This window comes from Saccoglossus kowalevskii, chromosome 15 (genome assembly GCF_978046115.1).
Source record: "Saccoglossus kowalevskii chromosome 15, keSacKowa6.1, whole genome shotgun sequence".
In the NCBI taxonomy this organism is placed as follows: Eukaryota; Metazoa; Hemichordata; class Enteropneusta; family Harrimaniidae; genus Saccoglossus; species Saccoglossus kowalevskii.
Window position 1 is genome coordinate 22,676,407 of NC_140655.1, and position 17,843 is coordinate 22,694,249.

Sequence of the window (17,843 nt, forward strand, 5' to 3'; positions counted from 1 at the left end):
ATGGTTATATGATAATCGAGATCGAAATTGTAATTCAGGACGAGTGTTAACTACTCAACATTCAAAATATGCAAAAGCATGATGGTAATTTCATAATGGAACTTAAAAGTGTAGAATCAGGTCGACGAGGATGGGATTCGAACCCATGCGTGCAGAACAAAATGGATTAGCAGTCCATCGCCTTACCCACTCGGCCACCTCGTCTACGTACTTATGCACAGCGTAACGAATTTAGCTAGGCCAGGTGTTAGACCACATGTGAAAATTACTTACCAATGCTGCGAACATGGTTATATGATAATCGAGATAGAAATGGTAATTCAAGACGAGTGTTAACTGCTCAACAATCAAAATCTGGCACCGAGCATGATTGCAATTTTATTATGGTACTTAAAAACTGTAGAAATTAAGTCGACGAGGATGGGATTCGAACCCACGCGTGCAGAGTACAATGGATTAGCAGTCCATCGCCTTAACCACTCGGCCACCTCGTCTATGTACTTATGGACAGCGTAACGAATTTAGCTAGGCCAGGTGTTAGACCACATGTGAAAATTACTTACTAATGCAGCGAACATGGTTATATGATAATCGAGATAGAAATGGTAATTCAAGACGAGTGTTAACTGCTCAACAATCAAAATCTGGCAATGAGCATGATTGCAATTTTATTATGGTACTTAAAACTGTAGAAATTGAGTCGACGAGGATGGGATTCGAGCCCACGCGTGCAGAGCACAATGGATTAGCAGTCCATCGCCTTAACCACTCGGCCACCGCATCTACCTAATCGTGGACAGCGTAACTAATTTAGCTAGGCCAGGTGTTAGACCACATGTGAAAATTACTTATCAATGCTGCGAACATGGTTATATGATAATCGAGATCGAAATTGTAATTCAGGACGAGTGTTAACTACTCAGCAATCAAAATCTGCAAGAGAATGATGGTAATTTCATAATGGTACTTAAAACTGTAGAATCACGTCGACGAGGATGGGATTCGAACCCACGCGTGCAGAGCACAATGGATTAGCAGTCCATCGCCTTAACCACTCGGCCACCTCGTCTACGTACATTTGCAGTGCGTAAAGAATTTAGCTAGACCAGGTGTTAGACCACATGTGAAAATTACTTACCAATGCTGCGAACATGATTATATGCTAATCGAGATCGAAGTGGTAATTCAAGATGAGTGTTATCTACTCAACATTCAAAATATGCAAAAGCATGATGGTAATTTCATAATGGAACTTAAAAGTGTAGAATCACGTCGACGAGGATGGGATTCGAACCCATGCGTGCAGAAGACAATGGATTAGCAGTCCATCGCCTTACCCACTCGGCCACCTCCTCTACGTACTTATGCACAGCGTAACGAATTTAGCTAGGCCAGGTGTTAGACCACATGTGAAAATTACTTACCAATGCTGCGAACATGGTTATATGATAATCGAGATAGAAATGGTAATTCAAGACGAGTGTTAACTGCTCAACAATCAAAATCTGGCACCGAGCATGATTGCAATTTTATTATGGTACTTAAAAACTGTAGAAATTAAGTCGACGAGGATGGGATTCGAACCCACGCGTGCAGAGCAAAATGGATTAGCAGTTCATCGCCTTAACCACTCGGCCACCTCGTCTATGTATTATGGACAGCGTAATTTAGCTAGGCCAGGTGTTAGACCACGTGTGAAAATTACTTACTAATGCTGCGAACATGGTTATATGTTAATCGAGATAGAAATGGTAATTCAAGACGAGTGTTAACTGCTCAACAATCAAAATCTGGCAACGAGCATGAATGCAATTTTATTATGGTACTTAAAACTGTAGAAATTGAGTCGACGAGGATGGGATTCGAACCCACGCGTGCAGAGCACAATGAATTAGCAGTCCATCGCCTTAACCACTCGGCCACCTCATCTACGTAATTGTGGACAGCCTAACGAATTTAGCTAGGCCAGGTGTTAGACCACATGTGAAAATTGCTTATCAATGCTGCGAACATGGTTATATGATAATCGAGATCGAAATTGTAATTCAGGACGAGTGTTAACTAGTCAGCAATCAAAATCTGCAAGAGAATGATGATAATTTCATAATGGAACTTAAAAGTGTAGCATCACGTCGACGAGGATGGGATTCGAACCCATGCGTGCAGAACAGAATGGATTAGCAGTGCATCGCCTTACCAACTCGGCCACCTCGTCTACGTACTTATGCACAGCGTAACGAATTTAGCTAGGCCAGGTGTTAGACCACATGTGAAAATTACTTACTAATGCTGCGAACATGGTTATATGTTAATCCAGATAGAAATGGTAATTCAAGACGAGTGTTAAATGCTCAACAATCAAAATCTGGCACCGAGCATGATTGCAATTTTATTATGGTACTTAAAAACTGTAGAAATTAAGTCGACGAAGATGGGATTCGAACCCACGCGTGCAGAGCACAATGGATTAGCAGTCCATCGCCTTAACCACTCGGCCACCTCATCTACGTAATTGTGGACAGCGTAACGAATTTAGCTAGGCCAGGTGTTAGACCACATGTGAAAATTACTTATCAATGCTGCGAACATGGTTATATGATAATCGAGATCGAAATTGTAATTCAGGACGAGTGTTAACTACTCAGCAATCAAAATCTGCAAGAGAATGATGATAATTTCATAATGGAACTTAAAAGTGTAGCATCACGTCGACGAGGATGGGATTCGAACCCATGCGTGCAGAACAGAATCGATTAGCAGTGCATCGCCTTACCAACTCGGCCACCTCGTCTACGTACTCATGCACGGCGTAACGAATTTAGCTAGGCCAGGTGTTAGACCACATGTGAAAATTACTTACCAATGCTGCGAACATGGTTATATGATAATCGAGATAGAAATGGTAATTCAAGACGAGTGTTAACTGCTCAACAATCAAAATCTGGAACCGAGCATGATTGCAATTTTATTATGGTACTTAAAAACTGGTGAAATTAAGTCGACGAGGATGGGATTCGAACCCAAGCGTGCAGATCACAAAGGATTAGCAGTCCATCGCCTTAACCACTAGGCCACCTCATCTATGTATTATGGACAGCATAACGAATTTAGCTAGGCCAGGTGTTAGACCACATGTGAAAATTACTTACTAATGCTGCGAACATGGTTATATGTTAATCCAGATAGAAATGGTAATTCAAGACGAGTGTTAACTGCTCAACAATCAAAATCTGGCAACGAGCATGAATGCAATTTTATTATGGTACTTAAAACTGTAGAAATTGAGTCGACGAGGATGGGATTCGAACCCACGCGTGCAGAGCACAATGGATTAGCAGTCCATCGCCTTAACCACTCGGCCACCTCGTCTACGTACTTTTGCACGGCGTAACGAATTTAGCTAGACCAGGTGTTAGACAACATGTGAAAATTACTTACCAATGCTGCGAACATGGTTATATGATAATCGAGATAGAAATGGTAATTCAAGACGAGTGTTAACTGCTCAACAATCAAAATCTGGCAAGGAGCATGATTGCAATTTTATTATGGTACTTAAAACTGTAGAAATTGAGTCGACGAGGATGGGATTCGAACCCACGCGTGCAGGGCACAATGGATTAGCAGTCCATCGCCTTAACCACTCGGCCACCTCATCTACGTAATTGTCGACAGCGTAACGAATTTAGCTAGGCCAGGTGTTAGACCACATGTGAAAATTACTTATCAATGCTGCGAACATGGTTATATGATAATCGAGATCGAAATTGTAATTCAGGACGAGTGTTAACTACTCAACATTCAAAATATGCAAAAGCATGATGGTAATTTCATAATGGAACTTAAAAGTGTAGAATCACGTCGACGAGGATGGGATTCGAACCCATGCGTGCAGAACAGAATGGATTAGCAGTCCATCGCCTTACCCACTCGGCCACCTCGTCTACGTACTTATGCACAGCGTAACGAATTTAGCTAGGCCAGATGTTAGACCACATGTGAAAATTACTTACCAATGCTGCGAACATGGTTATATGATAATCGAGATAGAAATGGTAATTCAAGACGAGTGTTAACTGCTCAACAATCAAAATCTGGCACCGAGCATGATTGCAATTTTATTATGGTACTTAAAAACTGTAGAAATTAAGTCGACGAGGATGGGATTCGAACCCACGCGTGCAGAGCACAATGGATTAGCAGTCCATCGCCTTAACCACTCGGCCACCTCATCTACGTAATTGTGGACAGCGTAACGAATTTAGCTAGGCCAGGTGTTAGACCACATGTGAAAATTACTTATCAATGCTGCGAACATGGTTATATGATAATCGAGATCGAAATTGTAATTCAGGACGAGTGTTAACTACTCAGCAATCAAAATCTGCAAGAGAATGATGGTAATTTCATAATGGTACTTAAAACTGTAGAATCACGTCGACGAGGATGGGATTCGTACCCACGCGTGCAGAGCATAATGGATTAGCAGTCCATCGCCTTAACCACTCGGCCACCTCGTCTACGTACATTTGCACAGCGTAACGAATTTAGCTAGACCAGGTGTTAGACCACATGTGAAAATTACTTATCAATGCTGCGAACATGGTTATATGATAATCGAGATCGAAATTGTAATTCAAGACGAGTGTTAACAACTCAGCAATCAAAATCTGCAAGAGAATGATGGTAATTTCATAATGGTACTTAAAACTGTAGAATCACGTCGACGAGGATAGGATTCGAACCCACGCGTGCAGAGCACAATGGATTAGCAGTCCATCGCCTTAACCACTCGGCCACCTCGACTATGTACTTATGGACAGCGTAACGAAATTAGCTAGGCCAGGTGTTAGACCACATGTGAAAATTACTTACCAATGCTGCGAACATGGTTCTATGATAATCGAGATAGAAATGGTAATTCAAGACGAGTGTTAACTGCTCAACAATCAAAATCTGGCACCGAGCATGATTGCAATTTTATTATGGTACTTAAAAACTGTAGAAATTAAGTCGACGAGGATGGGATTCGAACCCACGCGTGCAGAGAACAATGGATTAGCAGTCCATCGCCTTAACCACTCGGCCACCTCAACTATGTATTATGGACAGCGTAATTTAGCTAGGCCAGGTGTTAGACCACATGTGAAAATTACTTACTAATGCTGCGAACATGGTTATATGATAATCGAGATAGAAATGGTAATTCAAGACGAGTGTTAACTGCTCAACAATCAAAATCTGGCAAGGAGCATGATTGCAATTTTATTATGGTACTTAAAACTGTAGAAATTGAGTCGACGAGGATGGGATTCGAACCCACGCGTGCAGGGCACAATGGATTAGCAGTCCATCGCCTTAACCACTCGGCCACCTCATCTACGTAATTGTCGACAGCGTAACGAATTTAGCTAGGCCAGGTGTTAGACCACATGTGAAAATTACTTATCAATGCTGCGAACATGGTTATATGATAATCGAGATCGAAATTGTAATTCAGGACGAGTGTTAACTGCTCAACAATCAAAATCTGGCAACGAGCATGAATGCAATTTTATTATGGTACTTAAAACTGTAGAAATTGAGTCGAAGAGGATGGGATTCGAACCCACGCGTGCAGAGCACAATGGATTAGCAGTCCATCGCCTTAACCACTCGGCCACCGCATCTACGTAATAGCGGACAGCGTAACTAATTTAGCTAGGCCAGGTGTTAGACCACATGTGAAAATTACTTATCAATGCTGCGAACATGGTTATATGATAATCGAGATCGAAATTGTAATTCAGGACGTGTGTTAACTACTCAGCAATCAAAATCTGCAAGAGAATGATGGTAATTTCATAATGGTACTTAAAACTGTAGAATCACGTCGACGAGGATGGGATTCGAACCCACGCGTGCAGAGCACAATGGATTAGCAGTCCATCGCCTTAACCACTCGGCCACCTCGTCTACGTACATTTGCAGTGCGTAAAGAATTTAGCTAGACCAGGTGTTAGACCACATGTGAAAATTACTTACCAATGCTGCGAACATGATTATATGCTAATCGAGATCGAAGTGGTAATTCAAGATGAGTGTTATCTACTCAACATTCAAAATATGCAAAAGCATGATGGTAATTTCATAATGGAACTTAAAAGTGTAGAATCACGTCGACGAGGATGGGATTCGAACCCATGCGTGCAGAACACAATGGATTAGCAGTCCATCGCCTTACCCACTCGGCCACCTCCTCTACGTACTTATGCACAGCGTAACGAATTTAGCTAGGCCAGGTGTTAGACCACATGTGAAAATTACTTACCAATGCTGCGAACATGGTTATATGATAATCGAGATAGAAATGGTAATTCAAGACGAGTGTTAACTGCTCAACAATCAAAATCTGGCACCGAGCATGATTGCAATTTTATTATGGTACTTAAAAACTGCAGAAATTAAGTCGACGAGGATGGGATTCGAACCCACGCGTGCAGAGCAAAATGGATTAGCAGTCCATCGCCTTAACCACTCGGCCACCTCGTCTATGTATTATGGACAGCGTAATTTAGCTAGGCCAGGTGTTAGACCACATGTGAAAATTACTTACTAATGCTGCGAACATGGTTATATGTTAATCGAGATAGAAATGGTAATTCAAGACGAGTGTTAACTGCTCAACAATCAAAATCTGGCAACGAGCAAGAATGCAATTTTATTATGGTACTTAAAACTGTAGAAATTGAGTCGACGAGGATGGGATTCGAACCCACGCGTGCAGAGCACAATGAATTAGCAGTCCATCGCCTTAACCACTCGGCCACCTCATCTACGTAATTGTGGACAGCGTAACGAATTTAGCTAGGCCAGGTGTTAGACCACATGTGAAAATTGCTTATCAATGCTGCGAACATGATTATATGATAATCGAGATCGAAATTGTAATTCAGGACGAGTGTTAACTAGTCAGCAATCAAAATCTGCAAGAGAATGATGATAATTTCATAATGGAACTTAAAAGTGTAGCATCACGTCGACGAGGATGGGATTCGAACCCATGCGTGCAGAACAGAATGGATTAGCAGTGCATCGCCTTACCCACTCGGCCACCTCGTCTACGTACTTATGCACAGCGTAACGAATTTAGCTAGGCCAGGTGTTAGACCACATGTGAAAATTACTTACCAATGCTGCGAACATGGTTATATGATAATCGAGATAGAAATGGTAATTCAAGACGAGTGTTAACTGCTCAACAATCAAAATCTGGAACCGAGTATGATTGCAATTTTATTATGGTACTTAAAAACTGGAGAAATTAAGTCGACGAGGATGGGATTCGAACCCAAGCGTGCAGAGCACAAAGGATTAGCAGTCCATCGCCTTAACCACTAGGCCACCTCGTCTATGTATTATGGACAGCATAACGAATTTAGCTAGGCCAGGTGTTAGACCACATGTGAAAATTACTTACTAATACTGCGAACATGGTTATATGTTAATCCAGATAGAAACGGTAATTCAAGACGAGTGTTAACAACTCAGCAATCAAAATCTGCAAGAGAATGATGGTAATTTCATAATGGTACTTAAAACTGTAGAATCACGTCGACGAGGATGGGATTCGAACCCACACGTGCAGAGCACAATGGATTAGCAGTCCATCGACTTAACCATTCGCCCACCTCGTCTACGTACTTATGCACAGCATAACGAATTTAGCTAGGCCAGGTGTTAGACCACATGTGAAAATTACTTACCAATGCTGCGAACATGGTTATATGATAATCGAGATAGAAATGGTAATTCAAGACGAGTGTTAACTGCTCAACAATCAAAATCTGGCACCGAGCATGATTGCAATGTTATAATGGTACTTAAAAACTGTAGAAATTAAGTCGACGAGGATGGGATTCGAACCCACGCGTGCAGAGCACAATGGATTAGCAGTCCATCGCCTTAACCACTCGGCCACCTCATCTACGTAATTGTGTACAGCGTAACTAATTTAGCTAGGCCAGGTGTTAGACCACATGTGAAAATTACTTATCAATGCTGCGAACATGGTTATATGATCATCGAGATCGAAATTGTAATTCAGGACGAGTGTTAACTACTCAGCAATCAAAATCTGCAAGAGAATGATGGTAATTTCATAATGGTACTTAAAACTGTAGAATCACGTCGACGAGGATGGGATTCGTACCCACGCGTGCAGAGCACAATGGATTAGCAGTCCATCGCCTTAACCACTCGGCCACCTCGTCTACGTACATTTGCACAGCGTAACGAATTTAGCTAGACCAGGTGTTAGACCACATGTGAAAATTACTTATCAATGCTGCGAACATGGTTATATGATAATCGAGATCGAAATTGTAATTCAAGACGAGTGTTAACAACTCAGCAATCAAAATCTGCAAGAGAATGATGGTAATTTCATAATGGTACTTAAAACTTTAGAATCACGTCGACGAGGATGGGATTCGAACCCACACGTGCAGAGCACAATGGATTAGCAGTCCATCGACTTAACCATTCGGCCACCTCGTCTACGTACTTATGCACAGCATAACGAATTTAGCTAGGCCAGGTGTTAGACCACATGTGAAAATTACTTACCAATGCTGCGAACATGGTTATATGTTAATCGAGATAGAAATGGTAATTCAAGACGAGTGTTAACTGCTCAACAATCAAAATCTGGAACCGAGCATGATTGCAATTTTATTATGGTACTTAAAAACTGTAGAAATTAAGTCGACGAGGATGGGATTCGAACCCAAGCGTGCAGAGCACAAAGGATTAGCAGTCCATCGCCTTAACCACTAGGCCACCTCGTCTATGTATTATGGACAGCATAACGAATTTAGCTAGGCCAGGTGTTAGACCACATGTGAAAATTACTTACTAATGCTGCGAACATGGTTATATGATAATCGAGATAGAAATGGTAATTCAAGACGAGTGTTAACTGCTCAACAATCAAAATCTGGCAAGGAGCATGATTGCAATTTTATTATGGTACTTAAAACTGTAGAAATTGAGTCGACGAGGATTGAGTCGGCCACCTCATCTACGTAATTGTGGACAGCGTAACTAATTTAGCTAGGCCAGGTGTTAGACAACATGTGAAAATTACTTACCAATGCTGCGAACATGGTTATATGATAATCGAGATCGAAATTGTAATTCAGGACGAGTGTTAACTACTCAGCAATCAAAATCTGCAAGAGAATGATGGTAATTTCATAATGGTACATAAAACTGTAGAATCACGTCGACGAGGATGGGATTCGTACCCACGCGTGCAGAGCACAATGGATTAGCAGTCCATCGCCTTAACCACTGGGACACCTCGTCTACGTACATTTGCACAGCGTAACGAATTTAGCTAAGCCAGGTGTTAGACCACATGTGAAAATTACTTATCAATGCTGCGAACATGGTTATATGATAATCGAGATCGAAATTGTAATTCAGGACGCGTGTTAACTACTCAACATTCACAATATGCAAAAGCATGATGGTAATTTCATAATGGAACTTAAAAGTGTAGAATCACGTCGACGAGGATGGGATTCGAACCCATGCGTGCAGAACAGAATGGATTAGCAGTCGATCGCCTTACCCACTCGGCCACCTCGTCTACGTACTTAAGCACAGCGTAACGAATTTAGCTAGGCCAGGTGTTAGACCACATGTGAAAATTACTTACCAATGCTGCGAACATGGTTATATGATAATCGAGGTAGAAATGGTAATTCAAGACGAGTGTTAACTGCTCAACAATCAAAATCTGGCACCGAGCATGATTGCAATTTTATTATGGTACTTAAAAACTGTAGAAATTAAGTCGACGAGGATGGGATTCGAACCCACGCGTGCAGAGCACAATGGATTAGCAGTCCATCGCCTTAACCACTCGGCCACCTCGTCTATGTACTTATGGACAGCGTAACGAATTTAGCTAGGCCAGGTGTTAGACCACATGTGAAAATTACTTACCAATGCTGCGAACATGGTTATATGATAATCGAGATAGAAATGGTAATTCAAGACGAGTGTTAACTGCTCAACAATCAAAATCTGGCAAGGAGCATGATTGCAATTTTATTATGGTACTTAAAACTGTAGAAATTGAGTCGACGAGGATGGGATTCGCCCCCACGCGTGCAGAGCACAATGGATTAGCAGTCCATCGCCTTAACCACTCGGCCACCTAATCTACGTAATTGTGGACAGCGTAACTAATTTAGCTAGGCCAGGTGTTAGACAACATGTGAAAATTACTTACCAATGCTGCGAACATGGTTATATGATAATCGAGATCGAAATTGTAATTCAGGACGAGTGTTAACTACTCAGCAATCAAAATCTGCAAGAGAATGATGGTAATTTCATAATGGTACTTAAAACTGTAGAATCACGTCGACGAGGATGGGATTCGTACCCACGCGTGCAGAGCACAATGGATTAGCAGTCCATCGCCTTAACCACTCGGCCACCTCGTCTACGTACATTTGCACAGCGTAACGAATTTAGCTAGACCAGGTGTTAGACCACATGTGAAAAGTACTTATTGTTGCGGGCGCTACCCTTAATTCTTTACTCAGAATGATAATAGCTGTAATTTCGTAGTCTTCACGAACTTTATTTTTGCTGTCTATACCATCCAGGTAAACTACAGTACAAAAGTACATATAAAACTTGAGCAACGTCGTAATGAACATGCACATTTTGAATCATCAAATACAAATCCATAAAATACAAAGAATCAAACACAATTGTAATGTCAACACCAATAGATATTACTCATTTCTATCGCTACTAGAAAATACATTTAAATTAAGTATTCACCTAGATTTCGGGGCAAACTGATGGAGCCCGGTCTTTAAATGGCTGCCATATTTACGTTGACGGCATTTCTACTCCAGTGCATAACAAACAAACAATTGCAATAGAGGGCGCTGTAGAGGAATTCCTAGATTTACCGTACGACGGTAGCAACACTCCTCTCTGCAAATGGGTAATTTATCGTACATTTGCACTCATGCCAAACTTTATAATATCTATATCAAACTATGTCTATAAAAATAATTGCTCTTGAAATTCAAGTAAGAGTTCACAAAAAATAACATCAACAATAAAGGTAACAATTTAACTGTACTCAATGTTATTCATAGTCCCAATTAGTCTTCATCAACAGCAAGGAGCAGTACAAGCTTGTGGATTGGTCTGTCCACTATGGAACTGGCAGTAGTAAGCTGTACTTTGCGTACCAAACCATCTTTCCCAGGATACACTGCTGTCACTCTGCCAAGACGCCAGAAGTTACGTGGTACATTATCTTCCTTGATAATGACTATGTCACCCAATTTCAGATTGTACTGTGATGTGGTCCACTTTGGCCTTTGCTGTAGCGTATGCAGAAATTCTTTTCTCCATCGGTTCCAAAATTCATTGGTTAAGTGCTGTACTCTTCTCCATCTACGTGTTGAGTACATATCAGCCTTCTGGAAGTTGCCTGGTGGGGGAAGAAGTATTCTGGTCTTCATCGTTAACAAATGATTTGGTGTCAGAGGTTCTGGAGAATCGGGTTCACTCAGCTGATTGAGAGTAATTGGTCTTGAATTTACGATGTTCTGCACTTCGGCCATAAATGTGCGAAAGGACTCATCATCCAGCTGTGGACCTGCCTGATAGATGAGGGGTTCCAGAACACTTCGAACAGTCCTTATTTGTCTCTCCCAAATTCCTCCCATGTGACTACTGCTGGGAACATTGAATTTAAACTCAATCCAATCACACCTCTGACCTATCAAGAAATCAGCCATTTTCTTCTGATCGATCTCTTTCAGGCCCTTAATCATTTCATTGTGTGTTCCAACGATGTTAGTGCCACAATCTGCTCTCAGCTGCCTAATAGGTCCACGGATGCTAACAAATCTTCTCACCGCATTGATGAAAGAATTGGTATCTAGAGAGTTGACAGTCTCCAGATGAATTGCCTTGGATGCCATGCACACAAAAACTACACCATATCTCTTCAACTGGCTCCTCCTCTCCTTGATTAAGAATGGTCCAAAAATATCTACACCTGAATATGTGAATGGTGGGGCTTCCTTTATGCGGTCACTTGGAAGGTCTCCCATTTTCTGACTTTGGGGTGCTCTTCTGAACTTCCTACATGTGACACACTGATTGATCAATTTAGACACTGTATATGAGCCACTGATGATCCAATATCCATGCTGTCGGATGTAGTTGTGAGTACAGCCTCTTCCCATATGATTGATTTGTTCATGGAAGTGTCGCACTATTAGTGTTGTTATGTGAATATTCTTGGGTAAGATGACTGGATGTTTAATTTCAAAAAGCTGGCAGGATTTCTGTATTCTACCTCCAACTCTCAGCAAACCCTGGTCATCTATGAATGGATTCAGTTTATATATAGTGCTGGATTTTCTGAACTGTATATTTCGTGCCTTTAGTTGGTTTCTAGATTGTGGGTTACCCACTAGCTTCATTTCCTTCAGTATCTGTATTTCTTTCTGAAAGGCTCTACTTTGGACCTCTCGTATTATGGCTTTTTCACCTTCTGCGAGATCCTGTACAGTTAAGGGTGTATTAGTTTCTGACATGACATCTGTGAGATCTAACTTTCTATTTATGGTTTTGGTGGCTCTCAACATTTTTGCCTTAAGACGTAGACAATTAGCGGCTGCTCGTTTAGATGCGTCCCATGATGAGTACTGATCAAAGCGGTCGATCAATTGACCATCTGAACAGGCTGTGAGTGAATTAGTCTTCAATACCGTGGAAGTTCTCTTCATTTCTCTCCTCATCTCTTCTTCTGTGTCACTGGTACACTCATATCGAAATTCTGTTGCAGATAGGGACTTATCATTCCATAGAAAATCTGGTCCAGTTAACCAGTTAGAATCTTCGATAAGTTGCCTGGCAGTTATCCCTCTGCTAGCGTCATCACTTGGGTTTGAGGCAGTGTTAACATACTTCCATGCATCTGGAGAAGTCAACTCTCGTATCTGCTGGACCCTGTTGGCGACATAGGTGTGAAAACGTTTGGATTCATTATTTATGTATCCAAGAACAACTTTACTATCTACCCAAAAATACTCTTTCACATCTTTAAACTGTAGTGCTGTGGTGATGTAGTGACTCATTCTTGCAGATAAAACTGCTGCTGTCAGCTCAAGGCGAGGGATGGTGATTTGTTTGTTGAGTGGTGTGACTCTGGCCTTTCCTATGACGAAAGAACAGTATACTTCGTCATCCTGGTTGATTTGTCTCAAATATGTGCTCTGTCCGTAACCTGTTTCACTGGCATCAGAGAAGTAATGAAGCTCTATTCTCTTGACTTCACCAAAGTTGTTAGGTTTATAGCAACGGTTTACCTTCAAACTCTGTAACTCAAGAATGTCAGTTCTCCACTGTATCCATTTCATTCTGAGGTCTTCAGTGATGGGATCATCCCAATCAACATTATTTCTACATAATTCTTGCAAGATGATCTTTCCAGTTAGGATTACTGGGGCTGCAAAACCTAAAGGATCATACACTGAGCAGATGGTAGCAAGAATACCTCTGCGAGTAAGTGGTAAGTCGCGCAATAATATTCTAAATTGGAAAAAGTCACCCTCCACGACCCATGTCACTCCTAATGCTCTTTCTACAGGTAAGAGGTCTGTTTGAAGGTTTACTTCCATCAAACTTGACGCACGAGCTTCAGGAGGTATTGCATCCAACACTTCTCTCTTGTTTGAGATCCACTTGTGCAGTTTCAACCCAGCTTTAGCACAAATATCAATACTATTGTTAACAAGGGTGATGGCTTTGCTTACATCTGAAACTGACTTTAACCCATCGTCTACATAAAAGTCATCTCTTATAAAACTAGCTGCTTCTTCACCAAATTCCTCCTCTCCATCATCTGCTGCTCTCTTCAGACCAAAGTTGGCACATCCTGGTGAACTGGCTGCACCAAATAAGTGTACAGTCATTCTGTACTCAGACAATTCCTTATCCAAGTCACCATCTTTCCACCATAAGAAGCGTAACAGATCCCTATCATTTGGAGTGACATGAAACTGGTGGAACATACCCTGGATGTCCGCCATCACTGCCACCTCTTCTTTTCTGAAGCGACTTAAGACCCCAACTAGACCATTGGTAAGATCAGGTCCTTGGAGGAGACAGTCATTAAGAGATATGCCCTCATATCTTGCAGAGCAATCAAAAACCACACGGATCTTATCAGGTTTTTTGGGGTGATACACACCTGTATGTGGTACATAATTCACCCTGCCATCTACATTCTGTTGATCTTCAGGAACTTCTTCAGCACAGTTGGTTAGGATATCTTCCATAAATGTGAAGTAATCTTTCTTGTATTTCTGATTTCTTTGCAATCGTCTTTTGAGTTGTAATGTTCTTTTTACAGCTAATGGTTTGTTGTTTGGAAGTCGAAGATTATTGTACTTCAGTGGAAGGGGCATCTCATAGTGACCATCCTCTCTCTTGATGATATTGTCAGAGAGGCACCTGATGAACTTATGATCATTAACTGACAGAGAATCTTGTTTGTGTTTATGTTCAATAAAGTCCCGTTCAAACATCTGTTGAACCTGTTGTGTACTCACTATTTCCTTTGAGGTTGACTGAACTACCAATCTGTTAACTAATTTCGGCTTATTTGCAGGCATGGCTGTAAGCTGACTCGCTGCATTTGTTTCTGTGGTCACAATGCGGTTTGACACAACATTGTTTTCTGAATTTGAACAAATTGTTCCAACTATTCCCCATCCTAGTAGAGACCTTTGGCCATATGGATGATCTTCATCGCCAGCTATGATATCTCTAGGTCTTACAGCCGATGGAACATTGTTACCTATTAATATTCCAACCTTAACTTGAGGCATGATTGGAGGTATCTTATCAGCAATTCTTTGTAGATGGTTCCACTTCATTGCCACCTCTGAACTTGGGATTTGGTGTCTCTCTGCTGGAACATGGTCTCTGGTGTAGGATGTTGGCACTGGTATTACAACTTTTCTGTCGTAACTAAGAATCTCTAAATCCCTTATCCTCTTAGCTGAAACAACTGCACCGTTCATTTGCATTGTTGACAGTGTCAGTTCAGTATCATGCCCTATGATTCTAAGTTGTTTCTGAAGTTCTTTTGAGATGAAACAGGTATTGCTCTGTGGATCTAGAACACAATATTGTAAGATTTCTCTGTTGGGATTAACTTTGCTTCGTACCCATACAGGTACAATCATGGAGTTGTCAGTTGTCTGTTCTTCTCTGTTACATACAGAAATGCAATGACTTACACTGGTAGTACGGTTTTCATCATAGTGGAGAGCTGTCAAATGTTTTTTTGAACATTTCTTACAATCAACTCTGGATGTACATGCTCTCCCATTGTGTTTTTTAGTCATCCCACAAGCATAGCACAGACCTTCTGTCTTGAAGAATTGCTTCCGTTCTCTTCTGTGAAGATTCATCAGTTTGTCACAGTCATCAATATGGTGCTGTTCTTTGCAAAAAGGGCACTTCAGATCTTCATTACCACTGATTACATTTGTGGTAAATGTTCTAGCTTTCACTTGGTTCCCTCCCCTGCTGGTGTTTTTGCTTTCTCTATTGAAAACAGAAGATTCCTTCCAGTCTTTCACTTCAGGTTCAAAGGCAGGTATGTTTGCTTCTTTTGCCTTTTCTTTCACAAATAATGCAAACCGCTCAAAGGTTGGAAAACATCCACTGCTAACACTGGCATGTGTAATACGTCTCCATTGGTTTTCTATATAAGTTGGAATTTTAGCTACCAGCTTTGCATTTTCTTGTGGGTAATCCAAGACACCAAGATCATGTATTGTTCGCTTTGCTGCAACAACTTCATTTAACATATCAGAAAATCTTCGGAGTCCAATGGAGTCACGTGGTTGGATCCTTGGTGATGATGCAAGCTTATCTATGAATGCCTTGGCAATCACTGTATTGTTACCATACCTGTCCTTCAACTCAGCTTTGGCTTGTACAAATGCCTCTTCAGTTTGGAGCAAGAGGTAGCTATTAACCATTGCTTTGGGCTCACCAGACAGATGTTGGCTCAACAAATTTAATCTTTCAACCACTGAGGGGGCCTTTGACTCAATCAGAGACTTGAAAGAGGACTCCCATGAGGGAAACTGGAGTGGGTTTCCACTGAAAATTTCTAATTTGACTTGAGGAAGCCTAAATGAGTCCACCAACTGTTTCATAGCATCAGTGACTTCATTCGCAAGTGGGTTTGGAACACTGCTCACCTTGGCCCTGGCATCCTTGTTTTCTACTTTCTTGTTTACCTTTGCTTCCATTTTTGGTGACAAAATTAATGCACAGTTCTGATCGTGTACTGAAGGAACATGGCTGTAATCAACACTGCTGGCTGTACAACTAGTAGTTTGCATAGCCCTTTGTGCTTCTGTATTATTTGATTGTGAGTGTTGTTCATCCATCTCTGGTTGTGAATTTAAAAATCTGTACATATCTTCATCCTTATTGGCTGGCAGTATGCCACTCAAATTCTGACTTCCTTCATCAGATCTGTCTACTTCATATATCACTTCTTGCTGTGCCTGATTTTCAGCAAGTTTCTTATGTAACTTTAATTCTTCAATCCTCCTTCTATGTTCTAGCTCCTCTCTTTCTAGCTGTTTTTCCTTTTGTGCAAACGCTAGCTGTACTCTCAATGCAGCTTCCTGTTTCTTAAGTTCCAGTTTCATTGACCTGACACTGGAAGTTGTACGGTTGCTATGGCTACTAATTTTAGTTTTCTGTGAACTTGATTTGACTGATTCAGGGTTTAGCATTTCCATATCAATACGATGTTGAATTTCTACTTTGATGTCATCCTCAAATTTATGCCATTCCAAAAAGTCTTGTTGTTTCTGTTTTGTGAATGCAGCAATTTCTTCCTGCTTTTCCAACAATTCAGCAAGTTCATCATAAAGTTCACTTATGTCTTGCCATGCTATCTGTGCAACTAACAGCTTTTGTTTAAGTGCTCGGGTATCTTCAAATCCTTTTTGCATAATGGCATTTCTTTTGGCTTTACTAAGTTCAGATTTCTTTGCTTTCAAATCTCTTCTAAGAATGTTGAATCTGAGCTCCTTACCTTTCAGTGTTAAAGTCCGCGTTCGCGTCCCATTGACACTTGCTGCTTGATCTCTGTCTTCATCGACTGGAGATTGACCTTCAAGCTGAACTTCTGTGTCCTCGGACATTTCTAGTTTACTGTTGCGGGCGCTACCCTTAATTCTTTACTCAGAATGATAATAGCTGTAATTTCGTAGTCTTCACGAACTTTATTTTTGCTGTCTATACCATCCAGGTAAACTACAGTACAAAAGTACATATAAAACTTGAGCAACGTCGTAATGAACATGCACATTTTGAATCATCAAATACAAATCCATAAAATACAAAGAATCAAACACAATTGTAATGTCAACACCAATAGATATTACTCATTTCTATCGCTACTAGAAAATACATTTAAATTAAGTATTCACCTAGATTTCGGGGCAAACTGATGGAGCCCGGTCTTTAAATGGCTGCCATATTTACGTTGACGGCATTTCTACTCCAGTGCATAACAAACAAACAATTGCAATAGAGGGCGCTGTAGAGGAATTCCTAGATTTACCGTACGACGGTAGCAACACTTATCAATGCTGCGAACATGGTTATATGATAATCGAGATCGAAATTGTAATTCAGGACGAGTGTTAACAACTCAGCAATCAAAATCTGCAAGAGAATGATGGTAATTTCATAATGGTACTTAAAAC

General features: G+C 41.0%; 1 protein-coding gene and 10 non-coding genes across 11 annotated transcripts; all 11 read right to left on the minus strand.

The window, feature by feature from the left end:
* Nucleotides 1-412: 412 nt before the first annotated feature.
* TRNAS-GCU (transfer RNA serine (anticodon GCU)) lies at nucleotides 413-494 on the minus strand. The gene has a single exon. It is a non-coding gene; the product is annotated as a tRNA-Ser (tRNA).
* Nucleotides 495-987: 493 nt separating this feature from the next.
* TRNAS-GCU (transfer RNA serine (anticodon GCU)) lies at nucleotides 988-1,069 on the minus strand. The gene has a single exon. It is a non-coding gene; the product is annotated as a tRNA-Ser (tRNA).
* Nucleotides 1,070-2,423: 1,354 nt separating this feature from the next.
* TRNAS-GCU (transfer RNA serine (anticodon GCU)) lies at nucleotides 2,424-2,505 on the minus strand. The gene has a single exon. It is a non-coding gene; the product is annotated as a tRNA-Ser (tRNA).
* Nucleotides 2,506-3,287: 782 nt separating this feature from the next.
* On the minus strand, nucleotides 3,288-3,369 carry TRNAS-GCU (transfer RNA serine (anticodon GCU)). The gene has a single exon. It is a non-coding gene; the product is annotated as a tRNA-Ser (tRNA).
* A 207-nt stretch (nucleotides 3,370-3,576) lies between these two features.
* Nucleotides 3,577-3,658, minus strand: TRNAS-GCU (transfer RNA serine (anticodon GCU)). The gene has a single exon. It is a non-coding gene; the product is annotated as a tRNA-Ser (tRNA).
* Nucleotides 3,659-4,152: 494 nt separating this feature from the next.
* TRNAS-GCU (transfer RNA serine (anticodon GCU)) lies at nucleotides 4,153-4,234 on the minus strand. Its single transcript has one exon. It is a non-coding gene; the product is annotated as a tRNA-Ser (tRNA).
* Nucleotides 4,235-5,298: 1,064 nt separating this feature from the next.
* On the minus strand, nucleotides 5,299-5,380 carry TRNAS-GCU (transfer RNA serine (anticodon GCU)). The gene has a single exon. It is a non-coding gene; the product is annotated as a tRNA-Ser (tRNA).
* A 493-nt stretch (nucleotides 5,381-5,873) lies between these two features.
* TRNAS-GCU (transfer RNA serine (anticodon GCU)) lies at nucleotides 5,874-5,955 on the minus strand. The gene has a single exon. It is a non-coding gene; the product is annotated as a tRNA-Ser (tRNA).
* Nucleotides 5,956-7,884: 1,929 nt separating this feature from the next.
* On the minus strand, nucleotides 7,885-7,966 carry TRNAS-GCU (transfer RNA serine (anticodon GCU)). The gene has a single exon. It is a non-coding gene; the product is annotated as a tRNA-Ser (tRNA).
* A 1,876-nt stretch (nucleotides 7,967-9,842) lies between these two features.
* On the minus strand, nucleotides 9,843-9,924 carry TRNAS-GCU (transfer RNA serine (anticodon GCU)). The gene has a single exon. It is a non-coding gene; the product is annotated as a tRNA-Ser (tRNA).
* Nucleotides 9,925-10,618: 694 nt separating this feature from the next.
* LOC144347452 (uncharacterized) lies at nucleotides 10,619-17,689 on the minus strand. The gene is made up of 3 exons (XM_085508525.1): nucleotides 17,565-17,689; nucleotides 10,846-17,388; nucleotides 10,619-10,669 (listed from the first exon to the last, which is right to left on the minus strand). Exon 2 carries the CDS (start codon nucleotides 17,274-17,276, stop codon nucleotides 11,178-11,180), a length of 6,099 nt encoding a protein of 2,032 aa, XP_085364651.1. The 5' UTR covers nucleotides 17,277-17,388; nucleotides 17,565-17,689; the 3' UTR covers nucleotides 10,619-10,669; nucleotides 10,846-11,177.
* Between the last annotated feature and the right edge of the window lie 154 nt (nucleotides 17,690-17,843).

Excerpts from the sequence above, each read along its gene's own strand:
- LOC144347452 (XM_085508525.1), bottom strand. The coding sequence starts at position 17,276 with ATGTCCGAGGACACAGAAGTTCAGCTTGAAGGTCAATCTCCAGTCGAT.